Below are 26,262 nucleotides of genomic sequence, written 5' to 3' on the forward strand. Positions count from 1 at the left end.
TCTCTATCTCTATCTGTAAAAATACCAGCACTGCCTTTAAGGAGCTCCATCCCTATCTTGTGACCTCTGAGATTTCTCTCTAGATTATTTTGCCCCCATTCCAGTTCCTATAACCAACTTCTTATGGCAATGGTCTCCAGTTCCCTCAAGATCACTGCTTACCCTCCTTTGATTGCTCTCCATCTCGTCAGTGTCATCCAGGCCTGTAGTGCCCAGGACTGACCATGATAGTGACCATGATAGTGACCACGATAGTGCCGAGGGAGTGGGCGCTGCTTCTCCTCTTCTGGACAGTCTGCTTCTCAGTGTAGCCTGGAGCCAGGTTAATGTATATGGTGTTAGTAGTTCATGTGGCTCCCCTAATCTTTTTCATAGCAACTCTTGTATAGTTAGCAATTTCAGATGGAAGGGAGGCTTTTTTGTATATTGTGTATTTGATTTTTTAAACCCAAATGCAAGACTTCACATCCATCCCTATTAAGTTCATTTTGATTACAATTATTCCATTGCTCTTTTCCATCGAATCTTATGGGATCCTGATTCTGTCATCCACTGTTTTCTAGTTCTTATCTGTATGACATTTTCCAGTCTAATAGTTTATTGCTATTTCAGTTTTCAAATTCAACAAGCAGCACATTAAATGTCATCTAACTGATCCCAAGCTACCAGACTCCCTTTCTCATCCAGCTTTCACCTGGGCTATCTGACCATTTGTCCAGTCACTCACCTTCTTCCCTCACCAGGTACACTATATTTCCTCCCACTTTTCTACTTGCTTAGGGCTCAAAAACTGACTAGCAGGGGGCAGCTGGGTAGCTCAGTGGATTGAGAGCCAGAACTAGAGATGGGAGGTCCTCGGTTCAAATTGGACCTCAGACACTTCCCAGCTGTGTGACCCTGGGCAAGTCACTTGACTCCCATTGCCTACCCTTACCACTCTTCTGCCTTGGAGCCAATACTCAGTATTGACTCCAAGATGGAAGGTAAGGGTTTTAAAAAACAAATCATAATTCCTGAAAAGATGTGTAAGTTGTGTGTCCTAATCCCCCCTATGTAGGAGTCTCCCCCTATTAGAATGTAAGTTCCTAGAGGGCAGGAGCTCTCTCAGTTTGAGTTTGTATCCTGAGCAGGTATCCCAATGCTCATCATCTGACAAGGACTTAATAAAAGGGTTTCCTTTCACATTTGTATCAGAAAAGAAAAACAGTAAGAATATAAGATAAGAGGAGCGATCGTTGGGCATTCCATCATCCAACCAGTTATGAGCCCAACCAAAAGTATTATGATCAAGCCTGTGTCTGTCTTGTCCACAAAGACTGCTCGGGAGTCTCTGGCTGCTGCCTGGGTATGCTGTGCTTACATCGTTCCTTGGATTTACCATTCTGTTACCCTTTCAGAAAAGGAAATGAGGTTAGTCTGGCATGATCTGTTCTTCAGTCTTGTGGGTTTGTCATGATCATTGCTTCCTTTCTGAAACACAAATATCCCTCTACGGGCTAAAATCTCTCCGAGAATTCTAGAATGTGTTAAGACATACTTGATCCATTTGGGGTTTGCGGATGAACCGTTTCATTAAATACAAGCTTTTCTGAAGAGGTAAATTGATGGGGGCTTAGAAGCAGCTGCCGTATTCTTAATTGGAGGATGTTAACTAGAAGCAACTTAGCATCATCTAGTTCAACTTTTTCAACTGGGGCTCCTGATTCTCAATTCAGTCTTATGAAGTATCTACTTTGTGCCAAGCACTGTGCTAAGCCATTTATAAGGTGTTGGATCCTCACAACCACCCTGGGAGGTAGGTGCCATTATTTTACAGATGAGGAAACTGAGGCAAATGGAAGTGAAGTGGCTTTCCTAGGGTCACAAAGCTGGTAAGTGAAGTAGAAAATCGTCTTTTTCCTCCCTAGCTATATGCTGACAATTTCTTGCTTAATTTTGTTGTAAAAACAATAAAAAGAATTGGCTTTTGATTGTATATGGCTCTTTGACAAGTCCCTCGACATTAAAAAAAAATTAAATAGCTTTTGTTTCTTATCTTACTTTCATTTCTTAATTCATTTTTCAGTCTGTTTGGATCTTCCAAATCTGTGAAGTATCCTATCTTGTGATTTTTTTACCCCTTAATGTTCTTTGCATTATGGTTGTCTGTCCATGGCCAGAGTCTCCGGGATGAGATCCTTTCCCACAATGTAAACAGCAGAATTCTACTCGGAGGTCACAGCTGATGGCAGTGATGTGTTAAGTCCAGAAATACAGAATACATTTGATCTTATTTAATGGCTGAAAGCAAATCAGACTACAGAAAACACACACTAGGACTTCCCCTTTCCCCTAAGTAAACTGTACCATCTTGGACAAATCACTTCAGGTGCCTGGAACAGAGAGGCGATGTGGTGAGAGTGGAGAGAGTGGCTGGACGTGGGAGTCAGGAATATCTGGGTTCAAATCCTGCCTCAGACATCTACTAGCTGTGTGATCCTGGCCAAGTCACTGAACTGTCAGTGCCTCAGATTCCACATTTGAAAAATAAGGAAGTTGGACCCAAACCACCTTTATGGCTCTTTCCAGCTCTAAATTTATCAGCTTACCGAGTCTCAGGTTTTGGCCCCATAACACAGAATTGATCTGATTTATACCATAATAGATTCTAGAGCCAGAAGGGACATCAAGGGATTGTCTGGTCTATTTGTAGGCAGATGGGTATTACTATCAACGTCTCCCACCTCCACTCTCTGTATCCGTTTGCCTGATATCTTATTTGGGTTTGTCATTCCCTTTAAGGCTCAACCCTGGTTTCACCTTTGAGAAGCCATTCCTGATTTCTTTGGTTGTTAAATTATCTTGTACTATTTATCTGCGCCTGTGTTGTGTTCCCCTCGGCGAAGGTAAGAAGCTGGGCCTATGGGGTGGCATAGAGGCGAGGGTGTCAGCCTGGAGATGGGAGGTCCTGGGTTCAAATCTGGCCTCAGACACCTCCTAGCTGTGTGACCCTGGGCAAGTCACTTGACTCCCATGGCCTAGCCCTTACCGCTCTTCTGCCTTGGAGCCGATACACAGTATGGATTCTAAGATGGAAGGTGAAGGTTTAAGGAAAAAAAGCAAGCTGGGGCTATTTTAAAAATCTGCCTTCTTTGTATTTTGGGCAGAGTAGCTCCTCCACCACCACTGATGCTGTACACCGTTACACGGGTGTCTGTGGGCATTATCACTGGAGCCTCAGCTGAGACTTGTGCCTCAGGGTCGGCATGGAAGCCAGGTGTTCCTGCCCCCCGTTTACACTGTCCTGCGACAGTGGCCTAACAATAACCAGGCACCGAAGGCCCAGAGGCAGCGCCTGGCCCAGGCGTCACCCTTCTAGGAAGAAGCCGCTCGGAGGGGCGGGAAGACAACTCGCTTGGGAATCGGGCCACCCTGGGCTCCATCCCGGTTCTGCCGCTAGCTCTGGTGCCAGCGCAAGCTGCTGGGCTGTACCATGCGCCGGCTCGGCACAGGGTCCTTAAAGGGCCTCCCGTTTCCTGCCTTAGTAGCCCATGACCGGCCGGAGACCGCCCGGGCCCCAACGCACAAGTCTGCCGGGGAATAATTTCACAGATCAAAGAGAAGAGAGTTCAGCCGTTTAATGTGCAGTTGGTCAGGTTTTCACTAGTAACAGCTCTCGCCACATGAAGAGATTCAGAACCACACGGTAAAACAATGTCCTCTATTACATTTAACCAAGTCAAAATGATCATGGCTCAGCCCGTCACGGGAGTGGGCAGGATTCAATCTGCCCCTGCCCAGCTCACTAAGCAAGCAGCAAATTCCCATTTATTTACAACAATCCCCAGGAACGGAGTCACAATAGAGGGCCCAGATGACAAGCTCCCGAAAAGCCAGGGGCGACAGAAGCGCTCTAGCGGCCCTCTGCCAGTGAAGAGCGGCCACCGCTGACCCTGCCTCGGAGGGTTCAGGAGGCCCTGCAGGACCACGCTGGGCCCCACCGCCAGAACACCAGCCTTCCGAGGCCCCGGAGAAGCGGGAGCTTCCCGACACCCTCCAGAAGCTGCGGGTTAGAACGATGGTGGTGGGGAGGGGGCAGCCCCGCCTGGAGCTGTGGCTGCACTATCCTGGGCAGGTTATGGGGTTCTGAGCCTGTGCCTGCCCTGCTAAGAAGGGTTTCGTATCTCTGGCAAGCCTGATCTACCAAGTGCTTCGTAAACTGTCGCGTGCCGTAAACGGGAGCTCTTGTCCCCGGGGGCAGTAAGAAGAGCTCCAGAGAAAGATCGGAGCCACTCTTATGTACTCAGTAGGGGGACTATTCGTTTTGGCAAAAGGTGCAGCCTTGCTATTCGTTTATGCTCTCACTATGGGACTTTCTCCTCTATTACCAGAGACATAAACTGGAAAATAAATTATTTTTAAAAAGAGTTCTCCAAGTCATGTAAAAGGCTTTAACTTCTTGTGACTTCAAACATAAAAGGGAAACAAGTTCAGACAAGACTAGGCCCTAGTTGGGTGTCCAATGCATGCTCCTCTTTATTCTGAGCTTCTCAAACACAAACAATAAAAATCTTTGACTTCACTGAGCACCAGCAGTGCAGCAGCGTGCTGGGGCGCCAGAGCTGGCTGAACCGATGTCTGAGCCTTCAGAAAAGGGAGGTCTGTAGCTCCTTTTTGAACATGCCTTCAAAGTGGAGATCTTGGGCCATGAGCTCTTCCTCAACATCATCCAGTGCCCACTGATGATCAGTTAGTTCCAGTGCTTCCCACTCAGTCTGTGAGGAAAGAATGGAGCAGGTTTGTGAGAGAGCAGAACAGGGCTGGAGAGGTGGGGAAAGGGCTGGAGTTGGGTAAACCCTTTTAGCTTAAATGATGAGGCAGCTCCTTTAAGGCCTCTAGGAATGCTCTTAGCATAAACTACGTTAGAGGGCTGGATATGGATAATAAAAAGAACTGCATGATAAACCTCATTATACAGGATCACAATAATTTGACACTAATTAGACCAGAGAAAGACAGATTTGCTAAGAAAATAGAATGAATTCTTTTAAATTACTTTTATACAAATGTCCTGTTAAAATACTTAAATTGATTATTGGCCAGTCCTCTGGTTTAGTTAAAGAGGTTTGCAAAGAGAAACAAAATTAAATAAGTTACATCTTGCTTTATTCTTTGACACAAATCATTATAAACCTTTAATAATTTATTTCCCCTTATAAGATTCACCTCTTAAATTGACTTTATTCAGTAAATTAGATGACTTGATCTAAATGAAGCAAGCTTTATATATCAGAATTTAATTTTTTAACTAGGATCAAATTTGGCCATAAATAGACCAAATGAACACAAAGACATAAAGGTGGGTGCTCCTACTGCAAGAAAGGATGTTTAAATGAAAACTCTGAATATAGAATCATATATACACTAAGATCTTGGTTTTTTATTTTTTAATTTATTTTTAACTTATAACTTCTGTCTTGGAATCAATAATTGTGTATTGGCTCTAAGGCAGAAGAGTGATAAGGGCTAGGCAATGAAGATTAAGTGACTTGCCCAGGGTCACAAAGCAGGGAAGTGTCTGGAGCCAGATTTGAACCCAGGCCTTCCTATCTCTGGGCCTGACTTTCAATCCACTGAGACACCTAGCTGCCCCCAGATCTTGCTTTTTATTTTTACTTTTTTGGAATTTTTTTTATTAAGAAAATTTTCCATGCTTATATGATTCATGTTCTTTCCCTCCCTTCCTCCCACCCCCTCCCATAGCCGACGTGCAATTCCACTGGGTTTTACATGTGTCATTAGATCTTGCTTTTTTTTTAAAAAAAAAAAAAAACTCTGGCAGGTTTCTTTGAAAGGCACTGTGAGTAATGCAGGTACTGCTATACATTTTGAAGTCTCAGCTTCCCTCTTCCCAACTCCCCTCCAACAGTAGAATTCAGAGATACCTTAAACGCTTTGTTGGTGTCTGCAGGCATGGCCATTGCCGCTCCGGTCATCTGTTCCTGCATCACCCGAGACTGGTCTGCAGCTGCAACATAATGAATACAAACAAGAGCACTCAGAGCACTCTTCTAGGGCTTTGCAGGTGGCCCACCTGCAAAATGAGTGCTCAGCTGAGATCCTCTCGGAGGCCCCTGCTGGCTTTTAGAGAAATACTTACAAATCTCCGTCTCTCAAAGGGTATCAGAGCTGCTAACAAATAGGTCCGCATGTTACAGTGACAGTTATGGGCGGCGGGAGGCCATCCTATGGCCTTTTCCCGCTTCTTATCCTCTTTGACCTCTTCCTAATGGAACTTGGCCGGAGCTGAGTGCCCTATTGGGATGGGACTGATGGAGCAGCCCCCCAGGGCGGCCAAAGCCCCGGCAGGCACATGGGAGATCAGGATCAGAGTTGGGGTGGGGGTGAGAGGGCTGGCAGGGTCTGTAGGGTGTGTGTGTGTGTGTGAAAAGAGCCCTGCGTATCTGACTAAATACAGGAACTCTAGGAATTTACATATATATCCCTGCTGGAAGCCAGCCAGCCAGCAACTCCAGGGGTCTGGAAAGGTGTACAGTTTAGGTGAGAAAGCAGAGAGTCAGAGACACAGTGGATTTTCTGGAAGCTGTTCTGTTCTACTTCCTGTAGAAATCTTTATTTTATACCTTTCTCTCACAGTCACACAAATGCTCGGAAAATTTACACTTCAAATTCAAAACAGAGAAAAGAAAATCAAGATTATACTTGGTGTCATAAAATTTTGGCATGCAAAACGTATTTCTACCTATAGCTAGTCTAAACAGTCCTCAAGGCTACCAAACCTTGCTATCTAAGTTTTATTTTTATAAAAGAACCTTCAACATATTTCAAAAGTGGATTAGAGTGTGAGAACCCCCAAATTCTGAGGGAGAAGTCTACCATGAGAAAGTAGTAAAGCGTAAGAATGTTTTGGTTTCATAGGGTTAAATTCAGTGTGAGATACAATTGAGGCAAAAAGGTATTTTTGTTTTGCCATGCTGTAGCCTTCAAGCTCTGAGAGAGCTTGAAGCAGCTCCTGTTATTTTACTGAGTGAGTAGTTATTAACTCATTAAATGCTGGTTGATTATAGAGTATATAAGGGAATTCTATAAGAAAGTTCTACAAATGGATTTTTATAAAGAAATTTTACATCTATACTACAAAACTTGAGGCTATCCTAAAAATATAGATTGTAGTAATTTTAACAATAAAAAGTATTAATCAGAAGAGAGTCACACAGAGTGGTCTAATTGGATATCCAATCATCCTGTGGCCTGATTTTCAGAAAATAGGGATTAATATAAGGCTTTGCCGTTTACATTGACTGGATGAACTCTGATGGAGACCCTTACTTCTCTGAGGGGCTCTGGGCATATCCCCACCCCACAACATGCAAATATTTTTAAAAAGAAAGGCCCAAATAATTCTTTGTTAAGTTTTACACAAAATCAGCAAAGGAATAGCTACAGACTAAGTTCCAACCCCAGCCAGATGTCATGGGTATGAAAGAAAGCCAGGGATTAGGCAAGAAAGAAAAGGTCAGAGGGAAGGAACCTGGGGGAAAGCATGGATTTAGATAGATCTGCAGCATTAGCTGGCAGAGGAGAGAGAAACTACCTAAAAATTACAGCTGTCCAGAATGGTCATATCAAGTACATCTCTGAATATGTACTTTACTGGATCATTTTCCATCTCCTGCTCTCTAAGCAGCCAATACCCCAAAGTTCTGTCTCAAACCATCTTCTTTCTTTTTTTCCTACATTCTCCCTCAGTCATTTCCTGAGTTCCCATAGGCTCAATTTTCATCTTTATATAAATAACCTCCAAAGAATTATTTCTATTTATTCAACTCCAGTCCCATATTTTTAACTGCCTGCCAGACAACAGCCAGGTGTAGTACTCAGCAACACAAACTCAACGTGTCCAAAACAACACAAATTATCTTCCTGCTCTTCCTTCCTCAAATGGAGGAAATGATTTATTCCTTCAGTTAACTATAGCTGACGAGGGAATAATGTCTTCTTAATGGAACTTTTCTTCAAATCATTTATTTCCTTGCTTTAGTGAATAAGGTACGATGACCAGGATTTAATTTTTCTTGATGGCTGAGGGTCATCATTATGAAGATCCATCATACTGTCCTACACAAGCCAGAGATATGGAACATTGGGCTGCAAATGGGTTATGTACAAATAGACCCTAAAATAACTTGCTTTACTGACCAGGAAGCAAATCACAATTAGGAACTTGTTGTCTACCTTTTTCAAAAAAATGAAGTGTAACTCAAAGTATCCTTCCAGTTAATCTTTCTGCCAAATGAACTCCCAAATTAAAGGCTAAAGCAGTTTCTTTCTATCTTACCTTCCCCCCAAATCTATCCTTGCTGTTTTTTTTTTTAAAAATCAGAGTCACCTAACTCCTAAATAGCCTTCAAAGGCTGATTTTTTACAGCTTCGTTCAATATTTGGTGAATGCCTCCTACATGTGAGGAAGGTACCATGTCAAGTACTGGGGGAAAGAGAAGGCAGAGGCCTTGGTCTCACTGAGTTTGCAGACTAACACCATTGAAGCATCAAGTCCCACTTCAGCCACCTTGTCTCTGCCTCTTCTTCTTTAACATAGTTGGTGGGCTCAAAAGGAAGACTGTCCTTTGTCACTCCCTGTGTCTGTGCTAACATTTTTGTGAGGGCCTGCTCCAAGGCCCTTACCTCCTTCTTCACTGGAGATGACTTTCAGCAGGCATCGAGTCTTGCTTTCTTTCAGCACCCACTTTGGGTCTGACTTTGACACTTTTTCAAGAAAGACCTGTGGATTGGTGAACCATAGGTATATGCTTGTGTGCACTAGAGAGAAGAAAGGCCAGGGACAGGAGAGCTCCCTGAGCAACTTCTTCATTAGGAAGTATTTGGCAAAGAACCTGGGCAGCTAGCTGTCTTATGAGTCTTGATAAGACATATGTTATAGCTGCATCAATATATTCCTACTTAGGCCCTTTATGAATGCCACACAAAGAAGACACTACTCTCTAGGCCAGGGGGGTCAGCGACCTTTTTAGCCGTGAGAGCCATAAACGCCACATTTTTAAAAATGTAATTTTGTGAGAGCCTTACAGTGCTCACAGTGCCGCTCCTGTAACAGCGCCTGAAAAAAAATTGACTTTATGGCTCCTGCAGAAAGAGCCAGATATGGCCTTCAAAAGAGCCATACATTGCCAACCCCTGCTCTAGGCTAAAGCAGCAGGCCTGCCACCAAGTTCTTTCTTTCCCTCACCTTCTGTCTTAGAAGTGATACTGTATATTGGTTCCAAGGCAGAAGAGTTAGGCAATTAGGGGTTAGGGGGGGTGTTCAATGACTTGCCCAGGGTCACACAGCTAGGAAGTATCTGAGGTTACATTTGAACCTAGGACCTCCTGCCTCCAGGACCGGCTCTCTATCCAATAAGTCACCCAGCTGCTTCACCACCACTGTCAGGAGCTGTTCTCACCTCACCATTAGCACCTTCATGGGACCCTCCTTTAAATGATTGTTCCTTGTTGTTTTTTACTCTTCTTCCTATGGCTATTGTTCTGATGCTTGTAGATTTATAAAAAATATTTGTTCCTTTTATTATAAATTTATTCAAGAAATACAAACATTTTAACAAACAAAAAAGAACCAAAAAGAGGAGAGGTACATGAACATGAACTTCTGTCATGTATCCTTTTTTTAGGTGTAAGTTAAATTTAGCAAGTTAGTAACAAAACTGCCCTGCTTGCTAGTGTTCCCTGGTTTCCCCAACTTTTCCAGCTTCTCTTCTCTGGCTGTCTCTCCACTCTGTTCTCCCTCTTTCCTTAGCTTCCTCACTCATGGAATAGAGGCATCTGGAAGGTACATCTTCGATAGCCCTCATCAACTACATCATGCCTTCTCTGCACTTTCTGATTTGGGTTTTTATACAAACTAAAGGTACTGGCTATCCAACAATTTCCCATTGACTTCCAGGTATGAACATCTTCTAGATTTACTAGGTTACTGTATGAACAACTATAAAATGAAGAAATAAAAAAGGCACTCAAGAAAACGAAGCTGGGAAAACTGGATAGAGGCAAGTAAATAAATATTTAAAGGTAATTCTATGCTGGAGGAGATACACAGGGACTGATTTTCAAGATCTCAAGAAAGGATTCCAGAATGCAAAAGATCAAGAAGAACTCAGAAGACATTAGTAAGGACAGACCTCATGTGCTACTCTCTCTTCTATAAAATCTTATTAGAATAATTTCATCCCCTTGAAAAGGGAAAAGGTAAGCTTTTGCAGATGCTTCTACAGCAGATCACACGTGCATACAAATGACAAAGGGGTAGAGAATCTAAAATTTATTTGATCAAATAAAGAGCTTTTGATTCTGCAAAGCAAAATGCAACCTTAAAGGCTCTTTTCTAACAAGGTGTCAACATTATATAAGACATCCTTAGCAGATGCAAACACACAGATCAATCAGTTCAACACAATCCTATGTTAATAGTGCAGGGTACAGTGGAAACAAGCCTGTTGTGGCTGCCTGCCACTGTCCTAGAGTTGACATGTGCAGAGTCTGATAAAGGGATTTCCTATGGAGAAGGAAGAGGGTAGGGTGAAACCTGACCACATAAAACCCCAAAGGTCAAAACATGACTTCTTTGATGAGATCCATCCTCACAGGGAAAGCCAAGGCGAATAAGAATGCATATCACTTAGATTATGACATATAGTGTGATAAAGGCCATTGAAGTATTGAGGACAAGGGCTTCAGGGGGACAGTAGTATGGGCCGAGAATGGCAGGGATGGGTAGAGATGGTCAAACTGCATTTCAGAAACTGCAGCTCTCCATGATCCCAAACTGCTCCCAGCACCAAAGCTCATCTTTTTAACAGAAATGTTCTCCATAGTTTCTCCAGATAATAACTATGGTTTCAAATCTTAGAATATTAGGATCTCAAAAAAACACAAAAATACAAGTGACTCAAGGGCAATGGAAAGCTGCATGGGTACAAACAGCCTACAGTGTATCAACAATGACGCCCATGGAAGTAGTAAACCAGACATCCATAACATGTAGGAGAGGGGAGGAGGTCTCCAGGGTGCTGCTAAAGAGAAATACTCACGATGCAGGAAAGAAGAAAGGACACACAGGATAAGGTATGGAAGAACTGAGATCTGCATCAGTGGAAGGAGTACACACATTAAGGAATCATAGATCCCTCTCCAATGATCACAAGAAAGACCGTCCAGATCTTACTGACAATCTTGTTCTTGAATTAGTGTGCTGTCAGTGTCATGTCATTCCCTATGTTCAAAGCATCCAGCTTATCCTCAGTGCTGAATGCTTCTGTACTTCACTGTAGTGACTGAAGAATCAATCAGAAAAATGAGCTGGTGGCATAGTGGATGCACTGGTTAGCTGTGTTGCCACATGAGAAAATCCACATTGGGAGGGCAGTTGAGTGGCTCAGTGGATTGAGAGCCAGGCCTACAGACAGGAGGTCCTAGGTTCAAATCTGACTTCAGACACTTCCTAGCTGTGTGACCCTGGGCAAGTCACTTAACCCCCATTGCTTAGCCCTTACCGCTCTTCTGCCTTGGAACCAATACACAGTATTGATTCTAAATGGAAGGTAAGGGTTTAAAAAAAAAATCCACATTGGTTCTTTTTTTTTTTTTAAACCCTTGTACTTTTCGGTGTATTGTCTCATAGGTGGAAGATTGGTAAGGGTGGGCAATGGGGGTCAAGTGACCTGCCCAGGGTCACACAGCTGGGAAGTGTCTGAGGCCGGGTTTGAACCTAGGACCTCCCGTCTCTAGGCCTGACTCTCACTCCACTGAGCTACCCAGCTGCCCCACTTTGGTTCTTTCACTCAGATATGAATGATAATCATTTCTGTGGGAAAAGTCAATTTTCATTTATAAAATTCATTTATAGAGTATTCATCTATAGAACTAAGATTACTCACCATTATCTTGGCCCAAAATGAGTGAATAAATGCTTCGGAGTCCAAATACATTGAGGAAGTACCAGGATGCAGAACTTACCCTAACAAAACAGGATAAAACATTGAAAATATTATAGAAGGAATTATGTTTGGGAATGTGTTCCCAATTCTCAAGATAAATTAGAATGACAAAACTATATCCATTGGCATCTGTCTAAGAAAAGAGAAAGGGGGGGCAGCTGGGTAGCTCAGTGGATTGAGAGCCAGGCCTAGAGACAGGAGGTCCTAGGTTCAAACCCGGCCTCAGACACTTCCCAGCTGTGTGACCCTGGGCAAGTCACTTGACCCCCATTGCCCACCCTTACCAATCTTCCACCTATGAGACAATACACCGAAGTTAAGGGTCTAAAAAAAAAAAAAAAAAAAAAAAAAAAGAGAAAGGGCTGAGTTGAGACCTTGGCAGCTTTTATAGAGTAAAAGAGAGCCCATCCAATATTTTGTATTCATTCTCAAACAAAATTAAAGACAGGCATTAAATAAAGAATAGCAGCTTTACAGTTACTCACTGTAGGCAAGTAGTTATTTGCATTTTAACAGGAGGAAAGACTTAGGCCAAGAAAATGAATGACAATGGTAGCATCTCAGGCCAATAGAAAGGGGGCAGAGAATTTTGGTAGAGCAGGAGGGTTTCCCCAGCACTGTTGACCTCATATCTAAGACTTTTTTTTTTTTTAAATTCATAAGGCTGACACTATACCTTTTTTTCCTGAATTGTGCTACCTTTGAGGGCTTGGTATTAGGGTGGCCATTGATACCTGCTCTGCCCCATATCTCACAGATGCAACAATTCCTCATGTACCTTGCTGGAAGTGAAGTAGGATTATCATATGTTTGGAATCTATAAATGCACTGTGAGAGCTTTAGGTGATATGACACTGAAAGACTGCCTCAATGAACTCCAGAACTCAGAACCCCTTTTCCTTTATACACATTAAGTTTGGAGTTCAGTAAAAGAATGTTCTTACCAGGATGCATCTAAAGTTAGCAATTCAATTCCTTGCTGTAGCATAGGCTTAAATCGGAGGGTCAGAGGAAATGGGACCTTGGCTGTGAGGAAGAAAGAACAAAACTTACCAAAACTTCACAACAGTTTTCCACTATTATATTTTTAGAAAGGTTTAAGTGTTAATGTACACAATATTTTTCTCCCTGAGTAGATATGAAAAATCTTCAACAAATGTTTCCTTGTGAAAATGAATTTTTAAAGGCTATTTGTAACGATTTCTAGCAAATTATACATTATTAAGCTACTGGTTTCCTTGGGCTAAATCAGATCCTCTTAAGAATAGTTCTTATATCCCTTTGGTAGTAGAGCCTAGTATTTCAACTGTGAATCAAAGACTAGAATGGAATTTACTAATCTGTTGAACTCAAAAATGAAACCTATTTTTTTTTAAACAGAACTGAGAACAGAGAAAATTTTTTAAAGATAGTGAATTAGTTCAAACCAGAAACAAACTCACATGTTTTCTAATGGTTTGGAACATCAAAGTATCCTTTGAACTAACAGATATTTCATTTGATTTGAATCCCCGTTGAGAAGACAGTCACAAAGAAAATAAAGCTAAACTGGCTTCTACATCATAAATAAGGTATTGGTATAGGATGAACGAGTAAAATTACGTTAGTTTTAAAAATGGCCTTGAAAAACACTATTAAAATCTATCAATGATCAGATTACCTGGCCCTTTACATATACTAGGAGAATTTGGATTTCTCTGAACAAGGAAAAAAGTGAGGTGATGTAGTGAAAAGAGCACTAGCTCTGGGGTCTGAAATTTTGGATTCTAATTCCACCTATGCTACTTACTACTTGGCTAGGTATTGGCTAAATCACTTCCTGTCTCTGAGACTCAATTTCCTTCTCTGTAAATGAGGGAGTGAAAATAGATGGTGGCTAAGGTTCTTTCTAGTTCTTAATCCAAGGAACAGAAGAACAGAATAAATTCCCAAAGCTTGCTGTGCTGGACACTCACTTACTTGTGACAAATCCCGAGAAAGTCATGTTGATCCATCCACCAATAAGAATCATTGGAAGTACATTTGTTACATTTCCTTTCATCATGTCTGTGAGCATGGTAGGATCTAAGAAATAAACAAACAGTCTAGGCATCAATATTTTCTTTTCCCAGTGAATTTTGGATTGTTTTCTAAATGACTATATCTGGGGGCAGCTAGGTGGCTCAGTGGATTGAGAGCCAGGCCCAGAGATCGGAGGTTCTGGGTTAAAATTTAGGCCTAGACACTTCCTAGCTATGTGACCCTGGGCAAGTCACTTAACCCCCATTTGCCTAGCCCTTACCACTCTTCTGCCTTAGAACCAATATTGGCTCTAAGACAGAAGATAAGGGCTTCAAATAAACAAACAAATAAATAAATGTATCTAACATTAACGAGTGCCTCACATAAGACATTACAAAATAAATGGTTACCTTTAACTCAAGAAATGAATATAGTAAAAGAGAAGGCAGTCAGCACAAAATAACATTCTAATCTACTTTAAATATCTATGTTCAATTTATTCCTAGGGCAACAAAACTTGACAGACATTTATGAAATCAAAAAGAGTAGACATAGCAGACAGTTTCTAGCAATTACAGCAGCCCAAGAATGAAATGGGTTGCCCTGGTAAATAAGAAGTGAATTTCCTCTCACTAAGCAAAGGCTTTCCCAATAGTACATTCTATGAGACTCTTAGAATTTAAAAATTCATTGTCCCCCACCGTTTATTTAAAGTGGAAGAAAGCTAATGAAATACCTGTCATAGGAGATGGAGGCACTACCTTCCTCTTTGTTTTTTTGAAAAATCCATCCTCAGGATTGTTGAAATAATACTTTCGTGTCAAGAAAGACTAAAAACAAAACAAAACATGCACACATTAAAAAAAATTCAGAGACAAAATTACTGAATATAGAGATATGCACTAAAAAGGTTATGATGATGATGATGATGATGATTATAAACACTACATCTTTTGCTAACTCTTAGCCAAAATATCTACTTTTAAAAAAGGAGGTGAGGGGCTGACCTCTTTCCTCTATAGTCAGACTTAGCTGATGAGTTGGCTAGTACTGTGACCTATTTTCCCCTTTCTTTTTTATTATAAAATGTAGCTCTGTGGATTGAAAAGAGGGAAAGAATACACTTGGAAATAAAGGTGATGGGAAAACAAGATTAGTAATACATTGAATGATATTTGACCAAAACTTTTTTTTTTTAAATTTCCTGACCTTGGGATGTTCAGATTACTCAGCAACCAAACTGCTATCTGAGTAAGCCTGTTTTAAAATGAGTTTCCTAAGAAAGATACTCACAGCAAGCAGCAGGAAGCCATTGACTCTCCCCAGACAGTTCCCTCATAAAACATTCAGATACTTACAACCACGGACTACAAATCTGTCTAGTCTGAGATGCCAATAAAAATGATAAAGTACCTGTTTGGGAATGTATTTTCCATTTTCCCTGAGGACTCTACTTCGAATTAAGACTTGACTGGAAAAAGAAAAAAAAAGAAATCAAAGAAATGAAATTATCTGAATGAAATACTGGAAAAGACACTAGATAGAGCTACAAATTCACTTAAATACAAGTTAGGTCTCACTTGGCAATGGCTCTGCAAGGAAGGGAGTTACCATTCATAGAGCACCCACTATGTGCCAGACACTGAACCTACTTTACACATAGTATTTGATTGTCATAACAATCCTACTGGGCAGGTGTTATCCTCATTTTATACTTGAGGAAATTGAGGCAAACAGAGGTTAAGTGACTTGCTGGGAGTCACACAAATGGCTGAGGCTGAATGTGAACTTGGGTCTTCCTGACTCCAGGTTTAGCACTCTATCTGCTATGCTACCTCGCTGCCTCAGTAGAGAAACACCAAAAGACAGATGTTATTAGTAACACTGGTTTTCAAAGACTTCTAAGGAAGACAGAGTAGGATATTTCACCAAGTTTTCTATTAACTTTAAGTGGGAAGAAAAAGAGATTTTTTTTTTTCTGAATGGAAAGAACAGCTGGTCATTGCTCAGAAGATGGGGGTGGGGTGGGGAATAAGTTTTGGAATAGTTCTACGGAGAAATGCCTATATGACTTAAGAGCTTTTCCTTGCTGCAAAGATATACTATTGTAGCAAACCATAAATGGAAATGCCAACAGCATCCATTTTCTTTTTCCTTTTCTTCCTGTTAAGAGGAATGTGGTATATTCTTCAGTATCTCAGGGGTATATCAACAAGGACAGCACAATGTCCTCCGGGAAGATATACTAAAAGTAGCAGTTAGTACAAAGAGTACCACTCAATGGGTAGTTTGCTACATAAGGTGCAAGAATTATATTCTGAAGGGTTTCTAAAATACATTCAAGACAGAATAAAATCTTAATTAATTAGAACCCCCTTTTAAGCACTGAAAATTATCAAAGCCCCAACTGCCTGAGTTGAATCACAAAAAATCTAGTTAGCAACGACCACTGAGTTCCCCCACTCTACTCCAGTTGTCTCCTCTACTGTCCCTTCTATAGATAATTGATCCCACCTCTGTGGCTTACTTTATTATTATCTCTTTCTTGATCCCCAAACACTGTTTCATCCTCTAAGTCTCTTTAACTTTCCCATTTTTCAAATTTTACTCATGCCATTTGCTGATGACAATTAGCATATTATATGCAATTATATCCAACTAGCATACTATATAACAGGGGTCGGCAACGTATGGCTCTCGAGCCACAGCTGGCTCTTTTGAGGGCCAGATACGGCTCTTTCTGCAGGAGCCATAAAGTCCATTTTTTTTTCAGGCACTGTTACAGGAGCGGCACTGTGAGCACTGTACGGCTCTCATGAAATTACATTTTAAAAAATGTGGCGTTTATGGCTCTCATGGCCAAAAAGGTTGCCGACCCCTGCTATATACGATTCTAGTCTCAAAGTATATCACAGAAACAAATAATTAAATTAATATTAGTAGTTTTGAGAATGGCTGATTATGGTCTCTCAAAGTCTATGCCACTAAAGCAAAAACTTTGGCAGGCTCCACCAAAGAGTAAGGCCTTAAGAAAGGTTCAGATTAAAGATTACATGTCTGAACAAGCTAAACTCAAAGACTTGTGATGCTAGCCAAAATGATAAAAATTTCAGCTAGGAACTTTTTTTTTTTAATCCCATACTTTCTGTTCTAGAATCATTACTAAAGTATTGGTTCCAAGGCAGAAAAGCCATAAGGGCTGGAAAATTGAGATTAAGTGACAGGATCACACAGCTAGAGAGTGAATAAAGTCAAATGTGAACCGAGGCCCTTCAATCTCTGAGCCTGCCTCTCTACTGAGCCACCTAGCTGTCCCTCAGCTAGGAACTCTTGAAGACAATTAATAGAAAAATTGTGACTTGCATTAGATGGAAGAACTACACTGACAAAATTCAAAATTTAATATTAAAAATATTAAACTAAAAAAAAGTTTGTTCATAAATTGTTTCATATATTGTTTTTGACTAAACTGAAAACTCCTAACAGACGTAGACTCTGTCTCATGCATTTTATATTCTCCCAAACCTAGTAAAATGCTATTCACAACCTTGATTACCATCTCCTTTTAGACCCCACTGAAGGTAATCCAGGACTCTAAGCCCAAGAGCATAACTCCATCCCCATCACCAACAGACCTGCTTCCAGCCTGGTCCTCCAAGCCATCATGGAGGAGGGTGACACCAACTGCCACCAACAGCTAGTAAGCCCAAGAGCCACCAGAATAGCACCCCCTCTTCCCCAAATCAAGCTCCCTTTTAGCCCAGTTTCCAATGCTAGAGTCCGGAGAAGAGGCCCTGGCAAGTGCTGCCTCCTCAGCAAACCCAGCTACAAAGTCCTTGGCACTGTCATGTGGCTCAGGCTCAGAAACCAAAATGGTTTTATTAATGGAAATTACATTTTAAATGATGCGTCACAAGTGCTTTTCTGCTGTAGCCTAAGGACCAGGAGTCCTTTCCATCTGACTTGCAGCTGAAACCTCCTCTATGAATTGTCTCCAGAATGGAAGCTCCTTGAGAACAGGGGCTGCCTTGCTTTTCTTGTTGAATACCTGGTGCTTAGCACAGTGCTTCACACAAAGAAAGCACTTAGTAAGTGTTCTTTGATTGTTCATTTACACAATATATGAACTATCATTATTAAATTATATAAAATATAAATATTGTTAATTATCATGTACTATATATTAATATTCACTTATATAATTGATGCATGGCAGAAGGGACAGAGTATTGAACCTGGAGTTGGGAAGAGCTGGCTCTAACAGTTGCAAGCTATGTAACCATGTCCAAGACGGCACTTAACCCCGTCCTTCAAGTTGTAGTTTCCTCATCTGTAAAATTAGGAGTGAAGCACCTACTTCATTGAGTGGTTTGGAAGTTCAAGTGAGATAATATAGGTAAAGTGCTTAGCAAATTGTAAATTACTATTGAAACGTTAGCTGTTATTTTTTAAACCGTTACCTTCTGTCTTAGTAACAACTCTAAGACAGGTCTAGGGCTAGGCAATGGGTGGTAAGTGAATTGCCCAGGGTCACACAGCTAGGACGTGTCTGAGGCCAGGACTTCTTTTACACATAACTTTTTGTCCAGCTTCCCAGTGTATAAACCTTGGAGTTTTGCTCTTCTCTCAATATCCACTTGATCATCAAAGTCTGCTATTTCTTTCTTGGAAAAGCCTTTTGGATTCATCTTTCCTTTCTTTTCTCATTCCCAGAAGAATTTCCCCAAAAGCCTCTATAGCACCTCATAGTATCAAGTTCATTTTCCTCTGACAAACTTCAGTAATTACCCAATAGACTCCTTACTCCCTTGGGCTGGTCTTTCTGTCCCCTGTACAAACTGCACTTGTTTTGACTCTGTGCCTTCCTTTGCTTATGTTGTTCTCACCCCCCTGGAATGCCAACTTCCTTCTCCAAATGCTATTCTTCTTTCTGGCCCTCTAAACTCTGAAAACTTCTCCATCAAGTTTTTTTTTAAGATTACTCTGGCTTAAGTGACCTTTCCTTCTCTGGGCTCTTAATGTTCCCATAGCCAGTAGAAGACAGTTTAGCACTTAATTGCTCTCTGATTACTTCACACACGTGAGACTTGCCTCCCTAGCCAGATAGCAATCTCTTCAAGGCCAAGAGCCAAACCTTCTACTTCTTTTGTGTTCTCAACAATGCTGGGCACAAAATAAAGGTTCAAAACAATGGACTTCTGGCAATAGTATATCCCATTTCCTAGCTCTTTTCTTCTTTTTGTTCTTGTTTAATCATGTTAGAAAGAACTTTGGCTAAAGATTGTTCCTTTTTGCCCAGCAGACATACAGAGCAGATAGAAAAATCTCCCTAGGGAGTTTCCTCATCATTCTTTCATTTGAAATGTCTCTTTTTGGTGTTTCCATAATCCTCCCCCCCCCCCCCCCAACAAAGTATAAGCCCATTTAAGGTAAAGTCTGGCCTCTAAACCAATTATTTTCTTTATTTAAAAACAAAATCAGGGGGCAGCTAGGTGGCCCAGTGAATTGAGAGCCAGGCCCAGGGACTGGAGGTCCTGGGTTCAAATCTGACCTCAGACACTTCCTAGCTGTGTGACCCCGAGCAAGTCACTTGATCCCCATTGCCTAGCCCTTACCACTCTTCTGCCCTGGAACCAATACACAGTATTGAATCCAAGATGGAAGGTAAGGGTTTAAAAAAAACAAACAATCAACTTTTACCTTCTGTCTTATAATCAATACCAAGGCAGAATAGCTGTAAGGGTTGGGAAACTGGGGTTGTGACTAGCCCAGAGCCAAATAGCTAGGAAGTGTCGGAGATCAGATTTGAAACTGGTATCTCCCATCTCTAGAGCTGGCTCTATATCCCCTCCTTCTTTGCTTTGGGAAAAAAAGCAGTTGGGTGGTTCAGTGGATTGAAAGCCAGGCCTAGAGATGGGAGGTCCTAGGTTCAAATCTGACCTCGGATACTTCCTAGATGTGTGACTTTGGGCAAGTTTCTCCCCAACCCCCACCCCCATTGCCTAGCCCTTACTGCTCTTCTGTCTTGTAACCAATACATAGTAGTGATTCTAAGATGGAAGGTAAGGGTTTAAAAAAGAAATGTTCACGATCCTTTCTGTTTTCTTTATTTCTCTAGTCTGAGTGGCAACCAAACCACTAATGATATTCATTTTACAGGAGGTTTGTTTGTTTGTTTGTTTAAACCCATACCTTCTGTCTTAGTATCAATTCTAAGACAGAAGAGCAGGAAGCTAGACTTTTGGGGTTAAATCACTTGCCCATGGTCACAAGGGAAGTGTCTAAGACCAAATTTGAACTCAGGTCCTCCTGACTCCAGGCCTGGCACGAAATCTATTGTGCTATCTAGCTATCCCCATCCTAGAGCATGTTGATGGCTGTTAGCTTGAAATCTCTGCTATCAGTGACCTGATTCCATGCAGGCCAGGAAAGGAAAAAATTTCCCTTATTCTATCTCTCAGAACTTTTCCATGTATCCTCAAGCCACTTCTTTTTATTCTCTCCTCTAACATCCAACCCATCTTTCCTTAATCTGATGGGACTGGTTTAGATAACTTCTAAGGACTCTTTCAGATTTAATTCCATGATCCTAAACTCCTTGATCTATTTGCATCTATATATATTTTAGTAAAGTGGCTTGGCAATCTCTTACTCATTTAGCATTTGAAAAAATGAAAGTTTGACTTCAACACAAATTCAGACTTTTAAGATGAACATGTGAACTCAAAAAAAGATGTATAGTCAAAGTAATAAGAACAGTAAGAATAAACGTATTACTAAATTTTATGGTTCTACTAATATTGGTTACATAACTACTACTGAACTCATAAGAAATCATAGAAACAAGACTATTTTTTAAAAATTCTGAATAGACAAAAAATTAGCTTGCCCCCAATGTGGCAAAATTCCTGTCTACCACAGTCTATCATACAGACATTTATCCTCAGAATTAAGCTGGATATTTTGAAAAAAGATCCTGAGAGACTCAAGCCTATGGAATTCAAACAGATCGTGAAGATGTTCTTTGTTGGAAAAGTATTCTTTTTAAAGCACAGACAGTAAGTGAAACAAACCCTTCTTCAATACTAGCTAAAAGTAAACCCTCATTGTCTTGAGGGCATAGGCACAATACATCTCATTCTTAAAATTACACAATTCTTTTTTTAAACTTTTCACCAATTTAGAACAAGAAACAATCTGAACTTCTCTCCAACAAATTGCAGCTGAGTGACACAATCCAGATGATCTTTTTTCAAAACATCCCAAACAAAATGTCTTCTTAGCAGCGTAATTAATTAAAACTAGTTATTCCAACTGAGGGAAAAAATAGGACTCCTGTAGTCTCCTTGTCCCCAAATCTTCTTTATGCCAATCTCCCCAATATAAGCTCTGGAATTTCTTCTATACCTCAGATCCATCCCTTTTCCAAATTTCTTTGTTTCTGTTGAGAATATTGATATCATTCTAGTCCTCCAGGTTCATAACCTTTCAATCATCCCTAACTCTTCCGGTTCCCTTATCATTCACATCCAAACAGTTGCGCAGTCTTGATTCTACAAAGTTTCTTTCATTTACTGTCTGTCTACTCACTCAGCCTCTCAGCCTCTACTGTAAGTCAGCCCAAGCATTACCTCTTGCTTGGATTATCCCAAGAGCTTCCTGATTTGTGTTTCAGCCTCCAGGCCCTCCTTTCTTCAATCCATAAACCATACAGCTATCAAATTACTATTTCTATAACACAGATTTGATCATGTCATTCCTCTACTCAAAAAATCTCAACTTCCTTTTGCCTCTAGAACAAAATAAAAAATACTCATCAGGGCACTTCAAACCTTACATAATTTGGCTACCATCTACCTTTCCAGTCTTATTTCATATTCCTTCCTTTCACACTCTCCATTCCAGGGAAACCACCCTATTAGCAGTTCCCCAGGCATGATATTGCATCTTCTGCCTCTATGCCCCTGATGGCGAACCTGACATGCATGTCAGCACTGACACGAGTAGCCATTTTCCATGGCACGTGGCCACATACAGAGTAGTCAATATAGCCAATGAAATTCAGTAACAAAAAAGTCACTAACAGGCAGGTTAGTTAAAGACTTCCCCCTCCCCCTCATTTATCTTAGTTCGCAGCACCCCACACAAATTAGATAATATCAAGACCAAAAAAAGAAACCGACTGACAGGTGAACAAAAAAGTCACTAAGCAGGTAAGTTAAATAATTATTTTTAGTTTATTAAATATAGTTATATATTACAGTTATACATTTTTGATATTTAAACTATAAATATCATGAAATTATGTTTTTTTTTCCTTGAAGGGACACACCACCTGAGTTATGTTCGTTTTTTTTGGTGAATTTTGACATACCAAGCTCAAAAGGTTGCCCATCACTGCTCTATGCCATGGAAGAAGTGGTTCCTCAGGGCCTGTAATGCAGTCCCTCCTCAAATTTCCTTCACAGAATCCTAGCTTCTTTTGAGATACAGTTCAGGTGCTACCTTTCCTGATCCCTCCAGGTATTAATACTTTTGATTTTTTTTCTCCTTTGGAAGTTATTTTGCATTTTTAGTACATATAGTATTCCCTCCCTTTCCCAATAAATGTAAACTCCCCAAGGTCAGACTGTTTTGTTTTTGTCTTTGGATCATCTGTCATTATCCAGAGTAAACGTTTATTGAATCTTTTCTCCCTGCCCCATTCATAATCTTTACCAAGTAAGAGCCTCGGTGGGCTACAACTGGATACAAGAACATAGAATGCTGTGAACTTCTACTTCTTCTCAGGGGCTGGAATGAGTCAGTGGGGATGAGACAATAGAACAGGTTTGGCCTAAGGGTAACTGTGGGAAGGATTTCTCCTCACTACCTCTTCCCCTTCGCTTTCCCCCACATTTACAAGGCACTCTGGGGCAAAAGACCATAAAAATGTCATAATGGGGAATATAACAATAAAAAAAAGCAACCTATCTTGGCTATATCATTCCTAAAGGTTAAGGCACACAACCTCTTTGCTTACATTAACTGGCCTCTCTTAATCACTTGGGTTTTATCTGGAAGTAGGACAATTCAGGGTTTTCTTTCAAAATCAGATCAACTAAAACCCAACCACATGGAGCAGCTCTGGCATGCATGCAGGCAGAGAGGACACGGTCCCACCCTTTTGGCCTCTGAGGAACTCCAGGAACCACAGGCTGGTAAATGTGTGAAACAGACCAGGCTTTGGAAATTGTCTAATCAAGCCGCCCTGTTTTATAGAGGATGAAATTTATGCTCGCAGAGGTCCAGAGACTTGAGCAGCTTTCTAGTCACAGACTGAGGGCAGAGACAGCAACAGAATGATAGCTCACCTACATATGTGCTTGTTAAAAATCTATCTCTGATTCTTCATGACCCCATTTGGGCTTTTCTTAGCAAAGAGATTGGAGTGGTTTGCCATTCCCTTCTCCAGCTCATTTTTAACCAATGAGGAAACAGAGGCAAATAAGGTTAAGTAACTTGCCCCATGTCACACAGCTGGTAAGTGTCTGAGACTGCATTTGAACTCAGGTCTTCCTGACTCCAAGGTGAACAATTTATCTATTGAATGGCCATCCTGCCTGCCTGCCTCTTTTCTCTGTGTGTGTGTCTCTCTCTCCCTTTAAATTTACAAAACATTTCCCTCACAACAACCCTGAGTAGTATATTTCAAATATTCAAGCCTTTTTTTTTTTTTTCAAATAAACTCAACAAGTATTTATTGAGTGCTTACTGTAAGCCAGGCACTACATGAGGATCTCAACCGAAAATTAAGTCTAGGGTTCAGAGGTATCAAAACCCAAGTTCAGTCCAACCAGATTAACATGTAATAAGGAAATCTTTAACGAAATAAATAAAAATACAACATAGCTAATATTAATATCTAGTTTTGTTTTTTAACCCTTACTTTGTTTTAAATAAATCAATTCTAGTAGGAGCATGAATCATGTAACTATGTTAAAATTGAATATTAATAAATGTTTAAAAATAATAAATAAATCAATTCTAAGGCAGACTCCAGGCCTGGAGCTCTATCCACTCTATTACCTAATTGCTCCTTAATATCTAGTTTCCTAATGCAATGTGCTGCCAGGCAGAGATCCATTTCTATTTGAGTTTGACACTGCTGGACTAAGTGACTTTTTTTTTTAAATACTTATCTTCTGTTTTGGTATGAATTCTAAGACAATAGAGTGGCAGGGGCTAGGTAATTGGGGTTAAGTGGCTTGCCTAAGGTCACACTCTAGGAAATGTCTGAGGTCACATTTGAACCCCGGTCCTCCCGTTTCCAGGCCTGTTGCTCTATCCCACTGTTCTACCTTGCTGCCCCTGGCCTAGGGATCTTGATGGTTCCTTCCAAATATCATGAATTATGAACTTCCTTGGGTAAGTCATTTTCCTTTTCTGGGCCTCCTTTTAGTCTGAACTTCCTTCAAGTATCAGTTAAAATTTCACCCTCTTTTGCTCCTTTCCAGTGTTAGCATCTCCTCGGTAGATTCTCTCTAATTTATCCTAAGTTTTGTGTTAGCTTGCTAGATCGGGAGCTCCCTGAGGGCGGGGGCTGGCTTTTCTTAGTAAGTTCGGCGCTTAGACCGGAGCCTGGCATACAGCCAGCGTTCAATTGAGGCCAACCGACTGGGCTGTGGCCTTCTAGTATCTTCGAGGAGGCGTCGATGAGGTAGGGGGGAGGGTGGCCCGGCTGACAGGTTGCGGGGCACGGGGTTGGGAGCCCCCGGGCCCAGCGCGGATACTCACCTGTCGGACACCTGCTCCTGGGTGAGCTTCTTGTCGCTCTGCAGCAAGATGGACACATAGTGGCGGATCATGCCTACGAAGAAGGTGATGAACACGATGGGCAGGACCACCCAGAGGCGGATATTGGAGTCCAGCAGCAACTCGGGCTCGGCCATCGTGGCCGGCAGGGATGACCACCGGGAGGGGGGTCTCTGACGGCTTCACAGCCTTCTTCCCTCCCCCCGCCCCGCCCCGCCCCGCAACGTCCCAAAAGGAGAGCGGCAGCGACCACAGCTCGGGCCTCCCTCACCACCCACCAGGCTTCTTCAGACCGCTCCCCCGCCCTCCCCAGCGAGTCCTAAGAGCAGCGTCCGGCCCGCAGTGGAGGCGCCCGCCGATGACGTCACGGAGCCCCGGACAGACTCGCCCCTTCCGGTGACGGCGTCCTGTGGGGTGTATTGGGCGGGAAAGTCGAGCCGGGCTAGCAGCGGGAGCTTGTCGGGTGAGTGAGTGGGGGCTCCCGCGTGTCCCGTGGCCTCGGGCTTTCGCTGACGGCCCCCGGGGGAGGCGGCGGCGACGACAGAGGTAGCGGCAGACAGCTGCAGGAGAGGGAGAGAGAGCCCCCGCCCTGGCCTGGTGTGAACCCGGACCGCTGGGGGGAGGGGCAGCTGGAACAGTCATTCGATTCCCTCCAATCCCACCCCTGGGGTGCCTTTCCCCTGCTACCGCGACGCCTTGGAGGCTGGCCGGCATCGGAGCACCTGGGTTCGAATTCGGCCCTGGTTTCTCGAAGGATTCAGCCCTCTCACCTCCTTCAGCTGTTATTTGCCCCTTCCCACCCCCTCATTAATAATATTTATGTAACCGCGATCTAAGCCGCATTCTGTGCCAAACGCTATATCTTCGCCACAATCCTAGGGCCAGATGGCTGCTATTATTCCCTTTTTACAGATGAAAAAACTAAGGCTCAGAGGAGCTAAGGGATTAACTCCAAGGTGACAGCTATTAAGTGTCTGAGGCAGAATTTGAACTCGGATCTTCCAGACTCCAGGCGATACACTTTCTGCTGTGCCACCTAGCTGCCTCTGTATCAATTTTGTATGTAACATCTCTGGACTCCAGATTAGTGTATCAGTAATCACTTTTTAGAAAAATCAATTTCACATACTTGCCTTTTACTTAATGAAACATTATGTGCTAAATGCTGGGAATATTAATGGAAAAGTAATGCAGTTATATAACATGGTACTTAAATAGGTACATGGCTTAAAACTACTAAGTCTTAGACCCAAATATACATGAATATACACCTATATTGTCCCCATATATTCATAATTTAAGTTTTGAGAACTGAGACTGTGTAGCTTTCTCAGTATTCCTTGTAGCCCATATGGATCTCAAAAATCCTAGAAACTATGAGTATATATGTGCGTATATTCTCTCCCTCTGTCTCTGTCTCTCTTCCTCTCCCCCTCTCCCCCTCTCCCTCCTCCTCCCC

At 41.9% G+C, this 26,262-nt stretch overlaps 1 protein-coding gene across 1 annotated transcript; it reads right to left on the reverse strand.

Moving 5' to 3' along the window:
* Positions 1-3,602: 3,602 nt before the first annotated feature.
* Positions 3,603-25,005, reverse strand: EMC3 (ER membrane protein complex subunit 3). Its single transcript, XM_044665821.1, has 8 exons — positions 24,786-25,005; positions 15,423-15,480; positions 14,746-14,839; positions 13,968-14,072; positions 12,953-13,034; positions 11,949-12,028; positions 5,925-6,007; positions 3,603-4,754 (listed from the first exon to the last, which is right to left on the reverse strand). Exons 1-8 carry the CDS (start codon positions 24,938-24,940, stop codon positions 4,626-4,628), a joined length of 786 nt encoding a protein of 261 aa, XP_044521756.1. The 5' UTR covers positions 24,941-25,005; the 3' UTR covers positions 3,603-4,625.
* Positions 25,006-26,262: the final 1,257 nt, after the last annotated feature.

Source organism: Gracilinanus agilis, chromosome 1 (assembly GCF_016433145.1).
Source record: "Gracilinanus agilis isolate LMUSP501 chromosome 1, AgileGrace, whole genome shotgun sequence".
Classification (NCBI taxonomy): domain Eukaryota; kingdom Metazoa; phylum Chordata; class Mammalia; order Didelphimorphia; family Didelphidae; genus Gracilinanus; species Gracilinanus agilis.

What these genes read in the sequence shown, in the direction of transcription:
- EMC3 (XM_044665821.1), bottom strand. Translation starts at nt 24,940, where the DNA reads ATGGCCGAGCCCGAGTTGCTGCTGGACTCCAATATCCGCCTCTGGGTG. An exon ending in CAGGAGCAGGTGTCCGACAG is followed by an intron (nt 15,481 to 24,785) that starts GTGAGTATCCGC and finishes TTCTTTTTCCAG; the next exon opens with TCAAGTCTTAATTCGAAGTA. An exon ending in CTAACTTTAGATGCATCCTG is followed by an intron (nt 12,029 to 12,952) that starts GTAAGAACATTC and finishes CTGTTTTGTTAG; the next exon opens with GGTAAGTTCTGCATCCTGGT.